General features: G+C 45.0%; 1 protein-coding gene across 1 annotated transcript in view; it reads right to left on the minus strand.

Annotated features, from left to right (window-relative positions):
* UBE3C (ubiquitin protein ligase E3C) overlaps window positions 1-17,962 on the minus strand; it is a 177,323-nt gene extending 159,361 nt beyond the window's left edge. The window contains exons 1-2 of the mRNA XM_077491145.1: window positions 17,818-17,962; window positions 7,812-7,923 (exon numbers count right to left, since the gene is read on the minus strand). Of these exons, the coding sequence (XP_077347271.1) occupies window positions 7,812-7,877 (66 nt within the window). The 5' untranslated portion in view covers window positions 7,878-7,923; window positions 17,818-17,962. The remainder of the gene's footprint in view (window positions 1-7,811; window positions 7,924-17,817) is intronic.
* Window positions 17,963-18,584: the final 622 nt, after the last annotated feature.

Here is an 18,584-nt window from a genome sequence, read left to right on the forward strand (position 1 = left end):
GGCAAGGCTCCACAGACAAGGCTGCAATAGACACCGGGGGCAAGGCTCCACAGACAAGGCTGCAATAGACACCGGGGGCAAGGCTCCACAGACAAGGCTGCAATAGACACTGGGGGCAAGGCTCCACAGACAAGGCTGCAATAGACACTGGGGGCAAGGCTCCACAGACAAGGCTGCAATAGACACTGGGGGCAAGGCTGCACAGACAAGGCTGCAATAGACACTGGGGGCAAGGCTGCACTGACAAGGCTGCAATAGACACTGGGGGCAAGGCTGCACTGACAAGGCTGCAATAGACACTGGGGGCAAGGCTGCACTGACAAGGCTGCAATAGACACTGGGGGCAAGGCTCCACAGACAAGGCTGCAATAGACACTGGGGGCAAGGCTCCACAGATAAGGCTGCAATAGACACTGGGGGCAAGGCTCCACAGACAAGGCTGCAATAGACACTGGGGGCAAGGCTCCACAGACAAGGCTGCAATAGACACTGGGGGCAAGGCTGCACAGACAAGGCTGCAATAGACACTGGGGGCAAGGCTGCACTGACAAGGCTGCACTAGACACTGGGGGCAAGGCTGCACTGACAAGGCTGCACTAGACACTGGGGGCAAGGCTGCACTGACAAGGCTGCACTAGACACTGGGGGCAAGGCTGCACTGACAAGGCTGCACTAGACACTGGGGGCAAGGCTGCACAGACAAGGCTGCACTAGACACTGGGGGCAAGGCTGCACTGACAAGGCTGCACTAGACACTGGGGGCAAGGCTGCACTGACAAGGCTGCACTAGACACTGGGGGCAAGGCTGCACTGACAAGGCTGCACTAGACACTGGGGGCAAGGCTGCACTGACAAGGCTGCACTAGACACTGGGGGCAAGGCTGCACTGACAAGGCTGCACTAGACACTGGGGGCAAGGCTGCACTGACAAGGCTGCACTAGACACTGGGGGCAAGGCTGCACTGACAAGGCTGCACTGACAAGGCTACACTGACAAGGCTACACTGACAAGGCTACACTGACAAGGCTGCACTGAGACAACTTTTGTGATTATTGCTGCAATGCATCCTGCATTTTCACAGGAGCTCTAGAAAGTAACTCCACTTTAATGGGGAAAAAAAACAATACAGCATAATTGCGACACAAGTCATATTGCAATTGAATGTTATTCAAAATGACCTTTTCTTTTCAATCTGCAGTGCTGTAATTTTCTGTAAAAAGCAATATGGCAACCTGGAGGTGTTCTATACACAGAATGTGTAAAGAATGCCCCCAGAAACATAATTTCCTGCTTGTGTGATTGGTTTACTGATTTTCCCAGAGGTTTGCACTAAAATACAAGTCCGATATCAGGCATCCCCTGCAACAAATATGTCATTTTTGGTATGATACTCCCAAAGAGAAAGCACATCGGGATGCAGACCTTGCCATTTTCCTCATTAGAGCACTGCAGGTGCAGCAGCTGATTGAGAATTATGAAACCAGTCCCATTAGACTTATCGCCTGTAGACACAATCAAATAATTGTATGAAAAACAGTGCTTTCTAAGAGATCATACGATAATCTGATCGTTAGCCGATTACGACAGTTCATCCAATATTATCAGATGGGACAAGCACAAAATGTTTTACCGGATGGCACAATTTTCATTCAATCAGTATAGTTGTCATTCAAAAATACAATACAAATACACTACTACATCACTTTCGAATTATTATCCTAGTGTACGAGAATTTTCAGGACTTTAGTCTTCATTTTCGAAAGAAGATTAGCAAGCAAAAAAATTAAAAACTTTGTCAATGGTTACATAGTTTGGTTGAAATGAAAATAATTTGCAAGAGTTTCTTAAAATCCCTACACAGATCATAGATCAACCTGAAGGGAAGGTTTTTTTTCTCAAGAAAGGTGGGGTTACTTTTTAAGCTGAAGAAGACTATAGCACATTGGTAATGTTCCTATGAATAGCATTACCAATTTATTGAATGATTACGCTTCTTTCCTGGAATTGCTCTATAATTTCTGCAAACCCAAAAAAAAAAAAAAAAAAAAAAAAAAAAAAAAAAAGAAAAAAGTTCCATTGACAATGCTATGAACCCTGACTAAAAGAAAACCTCCAGCGAGCTATAAAATTTACAGCAATTTAAGCGATTCATGCGGTTTCATCTTGTAGGTTATCGTTTCATCCCAATAAGACAGAAGTGGAATATGTTGAAAAGTGAGAACAAGGCGCCAACAAAAGCCTTCATTAGCCAGAGAAATGGCCGCTTCTAGCACATGGTATAATTGCATGTTTTGTCTTCCTCCGAAGAAATCTGCTCTGTAAATGATAGTGTGCACCACGACATTAATGTGAGCCACAGATGAAAAGAACCCAAAATGGATTTCTGCCTTCATAAAATGTATGAATTGTGCTAGAATATTTAATCAAATAATTACAACTAAATACACCCTCTTTACCTCTGTTAGTTAATCACACGGGCTTCCTGAAAATAGTACATTATTGTAACTGTAATATACTCCAGAACACATAAAGCCAGACAATACTTTTATTTTTAGAGAAATTATTCAATTTTTTCCAGCAAGTATACTTTTGCGATTATTGCTGCAAAGCTGGACCAAAAGCAATTTTGATATGACTTACAGTTTATTATGTTACTAACAAATATGGCTGCCCCCATGTACACATTTACATAATTTGGAACTGTACCCAATAACAAGGTTTTTAAAACATTAAAGCTAAAGTTTAGTGGTAGTTATAAATTTGAATCACATTAATCCTAAAGCGTTTGTTAAAAATTAAATAAAGATCCTGTTCCCGTAAAGCATGCTACACAGCACAGTGCTTGTGCTGTGTATTTTGGCCCCCTGTATCACCTGAAATACCTGTCTGATCCTGCCAGTTTCTACCCTCCCCTCTATACACTGACTCCGATATATCTGGGCTGCTGAGCCCCGACACCATTGTCAGTGTACGTGTCTCCGTCAGCGGCTTCTATCTGCAGCTCTCCACTGTCTCCCTCTGTCCTCCTTCTCCCCCCTCCCCTCCCTGCCTGTCATCTCTCACTATCGTTGATCTGCTCCTCTCCCTGCTGCCTCAAAAACAAACTGATCTGTACATCGCCCCCTCTGTCAGATGAAAAGCTGTGTCCTAGTGCCTATGTTTTGTTAACCGCTTCCGGACCAGCCGTCCCAGTTATACTGCGGCAGGTTGGCTCCACTGGGCGGGCCGTACGTCGGCTTTTTAAGATGCTGTAGGAGGCACATGCAGCGTGCCCCCAGAGTCGATGCGAGTTTCCAGCAGACGCAATGATCGCCAGGCACCCGCAATCACTGGTGACAGAGCGAGAACCGGGATCTGTGTGTAAACACACAAATCCTGGTTCTGTCAGGGGAGAAGAGACCAATCATGCGTTCATACTAAGTATGAACACTGATCTCTCTCCTCCCCTAGTCATTCCCAACCTTCCCCTCCCCCCCGCCCAGGGAGAACACACCTAGGGAACACAGTTAACCCCTTGGATCGCCCCCTAGTGTTAACCCCTTCCCCGCCAGTGACATTTATACAGTAATCAGTGCATTTTTTATAGCACTAATCGCTGTATAAATGTCACTGGTCCCAAAAATGTCCTATTTGTCCTCGCAGATCTTTTTGTAGACGCTATAACTTTTGCGCAAACCAATCAATATACGCTTATTGTGATTTTTTTTACCAACAATATGTAGAAGAATACATCTCAGCCTTAAATGAGGAAAAAAAAAAGATTTTTTTTTTAATTTGAGATATTTATTATAGCAAGAAAGTAAAAAGATATTGTGTTTTTTCCAAAATTTACGCTCTTCTTTCGTTTATAGTGCAAAAAATAAAAAACGCAGCTTAAATACCACCAAAAGAAAGCTCTATTTTTGGGAAAAAAAGGACATAAATTTTGTTTGGGTATAGGGTCGTACGCCAGCGCAATTGTCAGTTAAAGCAACACAGTGCGGTATCGCAAAAAATGGCCTGGTCAGAAGGGGGGGTAAATTCTTCCGGGGCTGAAGTGGTTAAAAAAAGTTTCTACTTGTTTTAACAGGGTCTTACCGTGATCACATGACTCCAGGCTCTCACCTCCTCTCCTCCCTGGCTGATGTCAGCATTCCCTGCATTATGTGGTTGTAAACCCATCACTAGGGACGAACCAGCACTGCATTGTGTAGCCTATATCTATAGTGCATTCCGTGGTGTACAGTTGCTAATACAGTGCAGGCTGTGTACATAGTATCTAATACAGTGTAGTGTGGTGTTGCAAAACAAAAAATACATCATGTCTGGAAGGCCACCAAGGAGAGGCAGACACCTACACGCCTGCTGGTTGTGTTATTGAGCCACAACATGCAGAAGAGTTGGTGGAGTGGATAATGAAGACGTCCTCATCCTCCTCATCCACTGTCACCCAGGCTCAGAATAAATATGCCTTCCAACGTAGCTGCCAAAGCGGCCTATTCCACCGGCTACTTGTCCACAGTCACTCCTTACGTAGTCCCACCATCATGCGCGAAGGAGTCCCCAGAATTATTCGACCACAGTGTCGGGTACATGCTGCTGGAGGATGCGCAGCGATTTCAATGCTCCGATGTTGCTACACAGCAGGGCAGCAAGTGTATCTGTGAGGGGTTACAGTGTTCTGGCACCACCACCACCCAAGGCCCAATTTTTCTGCCCCGTTTAACGGGGCATGTAATTACAATTCTTGATATAATATTTCACAGCCGGGTCAGTTTCTGCGCCCAACAAGAGTAACTGTGAGGGCTTACAGTGTTCTGGTACTACCAACACCTAAGGCACAATTTACTGCAGAGTATATAGGGCAGGCCATATCGTATATAGTGCCTGGGGACCCCCAAGCCATTTTTTTGGGGTGAGAGGTTCCTCTTAATATCCATTGGGGCGGGGGGGGCGACATCCACGCCTTTGTTTGGTATTTTTATCTATATTGCCAGGATCAGACAATACATTACTGTCACGAGCAGTTTTAAATTACATTTTTTCCTTTAGAAATGTCATTTTGCTGTGGCACTGTTATAAAAATGGGAAAAATGCGCTACATGTGTAATTGTGTAACTTTAAGCATTATTAAAAATCACTGCTCTCGAAAAAACAGACGTTTTTTAAAACTTTTTTTTGTATTGATAAATGTCCCTTATGAATATATAACACATATGCACACACAGTATATATTTCTGCACAAACAGTATACCTATCTTTCTGCTAGAGTGAAAAGAATAGTCTTAATCAAAGAGTTAGAAATTCTTTGGAACAAGCTGGCAGAAAATATCTTCATGGCTGCAGACACCTGTTCATCATCACTGCAACTTAATCATAACAAGTTCCTGGCTATATTTGTGCTACCTCTGCCCTGGATTTGGAACAATGCCTGCTTCCAGGGTTCATGATAACTGCCTGGACAGTACCAGGACACAGACTGCCATAAACCTCGTCACATATGAACAGTAGCTGGAAAACTAGAACACAAACACGTCATTTGGTGCTGTGCTCAGATTTCATGTTCAATTAACATACTTAGGAAACACAGAGACATAGCATTACATCGTAAAAAACAGCAAAAAGGCCAGGATTCCGCCTAAAGGGCATTACATTTTAAATACACACAAGTGCAACATGCTAAGTTGGGTATAAAGTGGTTCTAAAGACTGAAGATTTTTTTTACCCTAATGTATTCTATGCATAAAGGTAAAAAACTTGATCCAGCAATGTGCGCAAGAGCAGAGGCTCTCTCTTAGCTCTATCCCTCCTCATTGGTTCAGAGACAGCAGCAGGAGCCATTGGCTCCAGTTGTGATCAGTCACAGCCGGTGACGAGTGTGTCAATAGACGCAGACTGCAAAGCTCGGGAGCAAGCCTGCATGAGTGCCCCAATAGCAAGCGGCTTGCTCCAAGGGAGCTCAGTGGGTGGGAGCCAGGAGAATTGGCTGAACACTCAAGGAGAGTAGAGGAATTGCTTCAATAAATAAATTCACTTGGCTATAGCTCAGTGAATTATTATTATACATTACAGGATTTACATAGCAACAACAGTTTGTGCAGCGCTTAACAAAATGAAGGTAGACATTACAGTTACATTACAATTTGGTACAAGAATCAGAGAACCCTGCTTGTTAGAGCTTACAATCTAATAATGCTTGAAGTCAAGTGAATAACACACTTCCTAGGGTGGCTGTGTCACTCCTCTGTATCTCTATCGTATTTGTCACCCGGGCTAGAGTCTCTCTCTCCTTCTCTACATAGGAGGAGGAGGGAATAGTAGCTTACAGGGGGAAACTAAGGCTCCATGCATGCACACTGGCTTAACCACTTGAAGGGTTATTAAACTCTCATGTTTGTTTAAAAAAAAAAAAACCCATGTCATACTTCCCTCCACTGTGCAGTTCATTTTTCACATAGTGGTCCTTATCCTCCTCTTCTGGGGTCCCCTGGCTGCGCTAGTCATTCCTCCCCACACGGGAAACAACCTAGGAGAAGCGCTCTCCTTGGGGGTACCCGTGCGGGCAGGCTCCCGAGTCCAGCTTTTGCTTCCATGGACACAGAAAGCTGGACTTGGCCCCACCCCCGCATCATTGGATTTGACTGACAGCAGCAGGAGCCAATGGCTGCGCTGCTATCAATCTATCCAATCAAGCCAAGACAATGAGCAGAGAGGGTGAGCACATCTCCAGCGTGGGAAGGAACAGGCTCAGGTGAGTACAACGGAGGAGCTGGGGGACTGCTCAGTGACAATTTTTTTGCTAGAAAATTACTTAGAACCCCCAAACATTATATATATTGTTTTGGCAGAGACCCTAGAGAATAAAATGGAGATCTTTGCAATATTTTATGTCACACCGAATTTGCAAAATGGTCTTACAAACGCAATTTTTAGGAAAATATTTTTTGCTAAAAAAAATTGAAATTCATTTACCATTTTCCTTCCACTTCACAATTATGTGACACTTTGTGTTGGTCTATCACATAAAATCCCAATAAAATGCATTTACATTTTTGCTGTAACATGACAAAATGTGGAAAATTTCAAGGGGTACAAATACTTTTTCAGGGCACTATATGCTAAACATGTTATTGGCCTGAAAAATGAAAACGAATACAGCCACCGCATCCAAATATCATAAGCTGCAATATATTAAAATATGTTTCAGATCAAAGTGTCAAAGTTAAAGACTGTTAACAGTTTAATAAATAGAGGAGCTAAAAAAATGACCTATTCCTAAAAGAAAAAAAAAAAGGAGTTGTGAAAAGCTCCTTCCTGTGCTATCATGTGACCAAACACCCAAATGTAGGTACAAATATTTATCCGTCACGCCAATATTTGGCTGAACAGACTCCTCAGTGCCCGTTCACACTACCGCGACTTGTCAGGCGACTTAGCCGCCTGACAAGTCTCGCTCCGTTCTGTACTATGGAACCGTTCTAATAGGAGCGACTCAAGTCGCTCCGACTTAGAAAAAGGTTCCTGTACTATTTTTGGGGCGACTTCAGGCGACTTGCATTGACTTCTATACAGTAGTCGTTTTGCAAGTCGCTGCTGAAGTCGTGTGCAGGTCGCGTCTGAGTCGCGCTGCAAGTCGCGTCGCCCCTGTGTGAACCGACACTCAAAGAACAACATCATCTGGGAATGCCATTTTTAATCAATCGATCAGGTGGATCACAAGTGCTGTCACATGAACACCCACCTGTCGCATTGCTAATCTAGATTGCATGCTTTGCGATCACTCTAACAAAAAAAAAAAAATAATAAAGTGCGTAGTCCCAATCGTCTTTACCTTTCTGCTTGCTCCTCCCAGTGAGACCTTCGGCCTGGTTTTGAAGTCTCCCTCAAAGCTGAACATGGCTATAATTTATCCCATCTAGAACATCTAATCAATCTGGTGGTTACTGAAAAGAAAGAAACAAAAAGGAGACATGTTTTAGAATTATTATTATCAATGTATATACAGCCTCAGCACAATTCACAACTCTGTGCAGGGGCTGCAACAATAACGGGAGCAAGAACCTAAAATAGCAAAAATGGGTAGCACATCAGGAGTTAAAGTCCTCAAATCTCTACTTAATTCTTAGCTGCAATGATAACACATCTTGAACAAAAGAGAAAATAAAAGCCACTGATATTTCAGAGACACTAAGACCCCTTTTCCCAGGGTGACATTTTCTGGATTTCCACAATGTCACCGTTGGCCACGCCCCCTTCTTAAGGAATCAAAAAGGTGACGGACAGGATGGATTTTTGTTCAATTAGAAGGAACCTGTCTGGATAGGATGGACTGCTGCTGTAGCCGACTTATTTTAAAGTTGGGAGCTTCAGGTTGTAATTTTTATCCTTCCTTTATTATTTGGACCCACAATGGGTCATCAAGCGAACAGGACCTTCACTGACTTTGTGCTTGTTCCAGATCAATGAGGCCGGCCATACACGTCGAATTCTCAACAATTTTTTGCTTGAAAATCGCACCTTTAAATAATCATTCAAATTTTTGACCATTGGTGGAGCCGCAGCAACAGCCGATTTTCATGCGGCCATCAAATTTTTTTGAAAAACAAAAATTATTTCTAAATCAATGATGGGAGAATTGTGCCAGAAATATAATTGAAAAAAAAATGTGCATGAGCTGTGACCTGGAAAGAAAAGAAGGTTCCAGGCCACAAATTTTCTTTTCCATAACAACACGAGGTGAAATTGAAGGCTTGGTTGGTCAAATTTTGAAATCAATGGTGGCACCATCGGATTAAAAAACGCACAAGTTTTCAAAAGACAAATCGTTCAGAATTTCGACCCATGTATGGCCTGCATAAGTAACGAAACACAAACAGGGGTGACAGTCTCACAGCTGGCACCATCACAAACATGTCAACAAAGCCACTTCCATGATTACAAAAATTGCATATAGTTGTACTATAGGCTTGGTTCACACTTATGCCCCATACACACTATCAGTTTTTCTGCTGAGTTTTTCCTTCAGATTTACCAAAACCATGTAGTGCAAGGGCCTGTCTGATTGTATACAAATTGAAACTCCTAAGGTTTGACCTCATATTACCGTATTTATCGGCGTATGACATGCACCGGCGTATAACACGCGCCCCAAGTTTAGGAGGGAATTTTAACCACTTGCCGCCCGCCCTATAGGCTATTGACGGTGGCAAAGTGGTTGTATAATCCTGATCGGACGTCATATGACGTGATCAGGATTATGAGCCGCTGCGCGCCCCCGGGGATCAGTCTGACATCCGGCAACTACGATCTCGGTAAAGAGTCTCCGACTGAGGATGCCCACACTGGACCACCAGGGACGCCACCAGACCACCAGGGATGCCCAGCAAAAGGTAATCCTCCCTAGACCACCAGGGATGCCAGTCAGTGCCACAATGGATGCCAATCAGTGCCCATAATGGATGCCAATCAGTGCCCACAATGGGCACTGATTGGCATGCATTATTGTTTGGCACTGATTGGCATCCATTAGTACAGTATAACAATACAATGCCGCCTATGAGTGCCCACCTGTGCCGCCTATCAGTGCCCACCTGTGCTGCCCATCCATGCCCATCTGTGCCGCCCATCCATGCCCATCTGTGCCGCCCATCAGTGCCACCTATCAGTGCCCATCCGTGTCGCCCATCAGTGCCACCTATCAGTGCCACCTATCAGTGCCACCTATCAGTGCCACCTATCAGTGCCACCTATCAGTGCCCATCCGTGTCGCCCATCCGTGCCACCTATCAGTGCCACCTATCAGTGCCCATCAGTGCCCATCCGTGCCACCTATCAGTGCCCATCAGTGCCACTTATCAGTTTCCATCAATGCCACCTCATCAGTGCCACTTCATTGGTGCCACATCATTGGTGCCCATCAGTCCTGCCTTATCAGTGCTCATCAGTGTAGCTCCATCAGTGCCCATCAGTGAAGGAGAAAACTTACTTATTTACAACGTTTTGAAACTGAAACAAAAAAAAACATTTTTTTTCAAAATTTTCTGTGTTTTTTTATTTGTAGCGCAAAAAATAAAAACCGTAGAGGTGATCAAATACCACCAAAAGAAAGCTCTATTTGTGGGAAAAAATGATAAAAATTTCATTTGGGTACAGTATAGCATGACCGCACAATTGTCATTCAAAGTACGACAGCGCTGAAAGCTCAAAATTGGTCTGGGCAGGAAGGTGTTTAAGTGCCCGGTATTGAAGTGGTTAAGGAAGAAAAAAAAAAAAAAAAAAAAAAAAAAAACTTACATTTAAATGCCCATCAATGCAGCCTTATCAGTGTCCATCTGCAGCCTTTTCATTCAGCTTTGTCAGTGTCATTTGCAGCTTTGTCATGCAGCCTTGTCAGTGTTATGTTCAGCTTTGCCATTTAAAAATGCGGCTTTCAACCACCAGCTGCCAAGAATGGCCGAAAGCCGCCTACAGGCTCACAATTGGCAGGGGATCGGTGTATAGCATGCACCCATGATTTTCCCCTAATTTTAAAGGGGGAAAAAAGTGTGCGTTATACGCAGATAAATACGGTATATGGTTTTGGTAAATCTGAAGGAAAAACTCAGCAGAAAAACTGATAGTGTGTATGGGCTTTACTCGCAGTCTTTGGGCTGGTTGTGGGTGCAGGAATCACACCTGTTCCCACACTCGCAACAAAATCACGTTGCTTTTACAAGACAAATGGCACCCCCATGCATCTCAGCCCGTAGCGTGTTTGCAGGAACCACAGGGATATCACATGGCACATGCACCTTTTTTCTGCGGCCCGCCACAGTGTGAACCGAGCCTTAAATTATGTTTAGAGCAATGAATGGTTAAAAAGTTAAAACCCATCAGGTTTTATTTTTTGATTTAGCTGAAGGAGAGATTTCTCGTTACTGCCTGTTCCAGAGACACAGCAGGAAGTAAGAAAAGCTCTCTTGAAAGCTGGCCATTGATAGATCAAAATCTGTCCGGTTCTGCAGGGACCAGATAAATTTTGATCTTTGTATAGCTGTTCCTGTTCAACAGAAGTCGATCTTTAGACCAACTTTTGTCAGTGAGAACGCTGGTGCGCTTTTGGCGATCAGAAGCTGTAGCGAATCGGCTGCAGTTGCTGATCAGTGTATTTTGACAGTAGAGGAAGTCCCACTGTCAGAATACAATGACTCTGCTGGTGAGAATGCCGACAGCCACCTTGTTTGTGTGGATGGAGGAATCCGTTTTGTTGTTTTGTTTTGTTTTTTGTTCCGCGACCATCTAAATCACCAAATCAGGTTTCTCCACCGGAAGATTTCCTCATTATTCCCAATTCAGCAATAACTTAAAATTTTTGGATTTTCCATCATTCTCTATATGAGGCATATCAGGCACAATGGTCACAGGGCCAACACTGGGGGTGAATCTACCCAGGAGGCACACAGACAGCAATAAAAACCAAAACAAATATTTATAACCCTTCCACATTCTACCAGAACAGAACTTTTAAAACTTGCACAAATAGAGGAGTCAAGAGAGCTCTTCTCCTGAAAGGGCTAAGATATATACAACATATCGATAAATCTGCAGAACTTATGTCTGCAGGCGAAGTTCAGGAAAGTGGTGTATTGGGACGGGGGTGGATGGTGTGGTTCTAACAAAAGTGAGTTCTGAAGGTCCATCATGGTTGGAGAATGTCTGACAATGTCTAGAATGGGGTTCTAGAGAAATTAGCAGGGAAAGAGAAGTCTGGGACACATGATTAAGGCCCTTTCCATATGGGGTGTCTAGCTCTGTAGCCGTATGGAATGCATTGTTGTGATGTCACATTTGTAGAGGAAAAGGGATCTCATCATTGTCACCATAGAAAACCCTGCTCCTCCATATCAGCGAGCTCTGGCCGTGTCCTGTGCCCATTTCCTCCATCAGGCCACCCCTTAGCAGACCTCACACGGACACGTGTTTTTACTAGAGGTCGACCAATATATCGGCCGATTTTTGGCATTTTTTAATTAATCGGCATCGGCCCCTTGTGCTTCAAATTAAGCCGATTCATTTATGCACTAGCTGGTTCACAAAGGGGCGATACGACTTGCGGGGCAACTCAGCATGACCCTGCACAGTGCGACTTGCAAATTACTTCTGTAATATATGTCAATGCAAGTCGCCTGAAGTTTCCCCGTCGGAGCGACTTGAGTCTCTCCTATCTGGGCAGCCTGCCAAGTCTGAGAACATCGCTGATAAAAGAAGCAAAGAGATAGAATGTTTCTACTTATCAAAAAAATGAACTCCGGTGCATAGAAGATCTCAGTTTAGCCATTTAAAGACTGAGGCCCCTTTCACACTTGTACGACTTGTCCTACTCATTCACACAGGAGGGATCTGGGCCCCCGCCCATTAAAGGGGGCTTTCAGATTCCAATAAGCCCCCTGCCCGCAGACACCCCGACAACCAACGGTCAGGGTTGTCGGGAAGAGGCCCTTGTCTTCATCAACATGGGAACAAGGTGCTTTGGGGGTGGGGGCCACAGATACCCCCCTGCCCTAAAGCACCTCCCCCCCATGTTGAGGGCATGCGGCCTGGTATGGGTCGGGGAGAGGGCGCTCACTCGTCCCCACCTCCTTTCCTGACCTGCTGTGTGCTCGGATAAGGGGCTGTTATGGATTTGGGGGACCCCACGTCGTTTTTCCGGCGTTGTCAAGTTGCCAAACCGAAGGGCCTGGTATGGTATTGGAGGGGGAACACATGCTGTTTTTTTATTTTATTTGGCAGGGAGTTCACCCAAAAGATTCATACCAGACAGTGCCTGCCATTGTCGGGGATCAAGGCATTGTCGGGGATCAAAGTCGGATCCCTACTCATTGAAGTCAGACTTCAACTCGCAGGGCAAAGTCAGTTCCACAGTCGTACAACTGTTTTGTCAAAATCGCAGCAAAATTGCGCAACTTTGAAGAGCCGCACCAGTGTGAAAGGGGCCTAAATCTTTTCTGACATGTGTTACTTCCAAGTAAAAATCCAGTATTTTCTGCAAAAAAATTACTTAGAACATATATTTTTTATATATATATATATTTATATATATAATATTTAGCAGAGACCCTAGAGAATAAAATGGCAGTTGCAATATTTTATGTCACACAGTATTTGCACAGCGGTCTTCCAAATGTAATTTTTGGGGAAAAAAATACACTTATAATGAATTTTAAAAATACAGTAAAGTTAGCCCATTTTATTTTTGTCCAAACTTTTTGATTTCTTGTTTTTGTGGATTTAATATTTAAGATACATAGTTTTTTTTAAATCACTTCCTGCTACCCTACTGCGCATACGCGAGCCACGCAGCACAATGGGAATGGTCCGCGCTGTCTCTGGGACCTGTGCGTGTCCCAGCAGACATCGCGGCGGGACAGGAAGAGGCATAGACTCCCGTGGGAGTCTATGCCCGGAAGTGGGTGCAAATACCTGTCTTAGACAGGTATCTGCCCCCCTCTCCCCCCTGAAAGGTGCCAAATGTGACAACGGAGGGGGGTAGGGTTCCGAAAAGCGGAGGTTCAATTTTTGGGTGAAACTCCGCTTTAAATCGGAACTTAACCCATCAATTTACACACTTCCCAAAACAGTGTCATTCAAGGCATGACATAAATAAGAACTGTCACAGTTGCTTGTGCCAATGAACTGTCAAGCTATCAAATGGCTGCTGTCAGACTTCCCCCCCCCCCCCATCTGTGTCGCATTAAGGAGATTTCCTTTCACTTCTTGTCCCATAGCCAAAACAGGAAATCCCACCAGAAGTGGGGAATCCCTGGTTGTCACCAAAACTAGGGTCTCCATAGTGTTAGCGTTCTCCTCTATTGGTGTTGTAATGTAAACCCAAAACTTGGGATTTTCTTTTACTTTCACTTTGGATGTTAACGATAAACAGTTCAAATAGAGAGGACGCATCTCCCCAATGGGGACACAGACAGCAATAATAGCTGGCAGGTGTTCGAATTCATCTCCACTCCAAGTAAAAAAAAGTTTTGCCTTTAGTTGCACTTTAACTCTCATTTTAAAAACGCACTGGCAAGCAGGGTATTTATGACATAAAAGCTTCCTCCTGCCTCTCAGCTGCCATGTACACTGAACCACGCATTCACAGCTCAGCGTACATATTTGGCACAGGACTGATGACATTGTTGTCCAGCCATTTAAGAGGCTAAACATACGGAACCCAGGAGGAACACTGGCTGAAGATGGACGCACCCAGGACCTTCAGGATCGTTCACACTGTAGTGATGGAGGGCTTTTCTGGCAGGTAGGTATAATATGCTATTATGGTGTGCATACTAGTACATTATGCCATAATTCATGTTGGGGGGGTCACTGAAAATATATATGGGAGCTTACTACGGCTTTAAATGGTTTTATAGGTTCATTTTTAAAAAAAAAAATTTAAATAATACACGTTATACTTACCTCCACTGTGCAGTTTGTTTTGCACAGAGTGGCCCCGATCCTGCTGTTCTGGGGTCCCACGGCGACTGTCTCAGCTCCACCCCACAATAGATAGCCCCCTCGGGAAGCTCTCTCCCGAGGGGGTTACCTTGCGGCCGCGCTCCCGTCTCATACACTCTGCGTCCATAGACACAGTGTTTATGTCTTGGTCCCCCCCCCCCCCCCCCCCCCTCGGCGGCCGCGTCATTTGGATTCTATCTAATGATGAAGATTTACAACCCCTTTAAAATATAACTAAAGACAAACCTTTTTTTTTTTTTTTTGGACATAGTGGAGACCTGTCAGGTTTTATTGCCGTGAGTGTCCCCATTAAGGAGATTCCCTCCCTCTCTAAATTTGTCCTGTTTACCGTTATCATTGAAAGTAAAAGAAAAAAAAAAAAATCACAAGTTTTGGGTTGTTCCCAGAAAAGTAACTGATGAGAAATCTTCCAATGGGGACACTAGTTCTAGTGACCTGGGGGTCCCCAAGGAATTCTCTTAAAAGGGCAAGTTCACCTATGGGAACATGTTAGACGTTCCACCCGTTTTTAGGGTGGAACATATAACATGTTCCGAATGCTGCCCGCTGCCCTCTCTCCCTGTGGCAGCAGTATGGAAAGAAGTTTCCCGTACCAGCTGTCACTTTTTAAAATCAGCGCAAGGCCCGTCATTAATTAACACAGTTCTGTGTGTAAATTAACTACCTTTGCTGTTGTCGACTTGTAGTTCTCAATGAATTGCCACAGTGCTGTGGAAGTTCATTGATTTGTTCCTGGCAGTGTATCTGCCATACGGGATGTACAGGTATACAGATATACTGACAGGTCTTCAGGAGATCTGCATGGCACCAGCACTCTTCTGATTTCTGGTGCAATGCTTTCCAGGCTCCAAAAGAAAAAAATATAATAAATGCACATTTTTTTTTACCTGCAAAAGGTGAAGGTATCCTTTAATTTGCAGGGATTTCCTCTCGCTTTCTGTTTGGCTGTGGGACATAAAGTGAAATATCTGCAATAGGACACAGATGGTGGAAAAAAAAAATCCGACTGCGGTTACCCTCCCTTACTCTATCCAAAAAGAAAAAAAAAAGCATTTGCCTGTAGTTCTACTTTAAAGCAGAACTATAGGGAAAACTAATTTTTGGATTGCGTAAGGGAGAGTTATAACTCGTGTCAGATTTTTTTTTTTTTTTGGGATCTGTGTCCCATTTGGGAGATTTCCCTTCACTTCCTGTCCCATACCCAAAACAGGAAGTGTGAGGAGATCCCTACAATGTGAGGGAATCCCAGGGTGTCACCAGAGCTGGTGTCCCCATTGGAAGATTTCCCCTTGATTACTTTTCTGGGAACAACCAAAAATTTGGGATTTTGTTTTTACTTTCAATGATAATAGGAAGCTTTCTCCTCTATTGGTGTTGTGATGTCAACCCAAAACTTGGGATTTTCTTTTACTTTCACTTTTGATGTCAATGGTAAACAGGACAAATAGAGGGGGATCTCCCTAAAGGGGACACAGACAGCAATAAAAACAGACAAGTGATCGAATCCATCTCCACTCTATCCAAAATAAATGAATGAATTGTGCTTTTAGTTATACTGTACAGCTTTCTCCTCCTAGGCCTCATGCACACTCTGCTCTTCTGAACGCCTCTCTCCTGATAGGAGAAATGCAGCAATAAAAACATGCCCAAAGCTGAGTTTTGCAAACGCATTCAGCCGTGTTTAGATGTGTTCAAGCGCGTGGGAGTGCATTCATTTCATTGGCCAGAATTTTTACATTCTGGCCATTGAAATGAATGTTCAAGTGCTAAACGTGCCTAGCATTTAGCTGTGTCAAACACTCCTTCCCTGAAAACAATTTTGTGTGTGTCACAGTGTGATCATATCAGAGAGCCCACACAGGACAAGATCCAGGATCTCCGATATAATCAAACTGAGAGCCCACACAGGACAAGATCCAGGATCTCAGTGTGATCATATCAGAGAGCCCACACAGGACAAGATCCAGGATCTCAGTGTGATCATATCAGAGAGCCCACACAGGACAGGATCCAGGATCTCCGATATAATCACACTGAAAGCCCACACAGGACAAGATCCAGGATCTCAGTGTGATCATATCGGAGAGCCCACACAGGACAAGATCCAGGATCTCAGTGTGATCATATCGGAGAGCCCACACAGGACAAGATCCAGGATCTCAGTGTGATCATATCGGAGAGCCCACACAGGACAAGATCCAGGATCTCAGTGTGATCATATCAGAGAGCCCACACAGGACAGGATCCAGGATCTCCGATATAATCACACTGAGAGCCCACACAGGACAAGATCCAGGATCTCAGTGTGATCATATCGGAGAGCCCACACAGGACAAGATCCAGGATCTCAGTGTGATCATATCGGAGAGCCCACACAGGACAAGATCCAGGATCTCTGTGTGATCATATCGGAGAGCCCACACAGGACAAGATCCAGGATCTCAGTGTGATCATATCGGATAGCCCACACAGGACAAGATCCAGGATCTCAGTGTGATCATATCGGAGAGCCCACACAGGACAAGATCCAGGATCTCAGTTTGATCATATCGGAGAGCCCACACAGGACAAGATCCAGGATCTCAGTGTGATCATATCGGAGAGCCCACAGAGGACAAGATCCAGGATCTCAGTGTGATCATATCGGAGAGCCCACAGAGGACAAGATCCAGGATCCCAGTGTGATCATATCGGAGAGCCCACACAGGACAGGATCTCAGTGTGATCATATCGGAGAGCGCCCACACAGGACAGGATCCAGGATCTCAGTGTGATCATATCGGAGAGCCCACACAGGACAGGATCCAGGATCTCAGTGTGATCATATCGGAGAGCCCACACAGGACAGGATCCAGGATCTTAGTGACTGTGGGGAAGGGTCCTCGTCCATCAGACACACATATCCCCCTCGGGGTCTCACTCCAACCGCTGCACTCCCGATCAGTATAACATTACAGTGATGAGATCCCATCATGTATAGGGCCCACAGACTGGAGACCAGGAAAACCATCCAGCCCACACCTGGGGACCTCATACAGGTGACAATGGTGTGATGGGGAAGAACAAAGGCTGTCGCACCACTGACGTCACCTGTGTGACATCACCAGCCAGGACATCTTCCTGAGAAGGGTGGGAGGGTAGAGGAGGGGGGTGGCGGGTCCCCGGGCTCCTCTATCACACATGACTCAGCAGCAGTGATAGGTGACAGGGGAAAGGTTCACACTGGGCGACATGCCGCAAAGTATCACCCAGCTCCTGTCCTCAGGACACTAAACTCTACCTACCCCGGCCTCCTCCTCCCTGACCTGTGACAGGTGACCCGTTACCTGGGAGCTCACACCGGTCACCACTCAGCAACAAAAACAGCAGCCGCTCCGGACATTTGCCTTGACAACGGAAGTCCCGCCCCCGGCAACCCGGCTCCATCGCCGAGCCTGATTGGTTGCAACCGGCATGTCAGCTGAGCCTGTGAGTGGTGACAAGGCACGCCAATCACATCTGCTCTGCTGCGTAATGATGTCATTGACAGAAAGCCGGATGCACAATATGCATGGACAATAAAGCTTGTTTGATTAAAAAAAAAAAAAACTGCAGGGGATTACCAAGGAAGAAGAAGAGGAGAGCTGAGTGTGTGTTGGTCTGATTCCAGAGTGTATCGAGGGGAATACAGGGGACTGTATACAGTGCTGAGCATATCGAAGGGAATACAGGGGGCTGTATACAGTGCTGCGCCCATTGATGGGGGTACAGGGGACTGTACACAGTGCTGGGAGCATTGATGGGGATACAGGGGAATGTATATAGTGCCAAGCATATTGAGGGGGTACAGGGGACTGTATACAGCACTGAGCCCATTGATGGGGGTACAGGGGGCTGTACACAGTGCTGGGAGCATTGATAGGGGTACAGGGGATTGTATACAGTGCCAAGCATATCGAGGGGGTACAGGGGACTGTACACAGTGCTGAGCCCATTGATGGGGGTACAGGGGACTGTACACAGTGCTGGGAGCATTGATAGGGGTACAGGGGAATGTATATAGTGCCAAGCATATTGAGGGGGTATAGGCGACTGTATACAGCACTGAGCCCAT

The sequence above is a fragment of the Lithobates pipiens genome, unplaced genomic scaffold (genome assembly GCF_037356315.1).
Source record: "Lithobates pipiens isolate NorthernLeopardFrog02 unplaced genomic scaffold, aLitPip1_a1.2 Scaffold_19, whole genome shotgun sequence".
NCBI classification, from domain to species: Eukaryota; Metazoa; Chordata; class Amphibia; order Anura; family Ranidae; genus Lithobates; species Lithobates pipiens.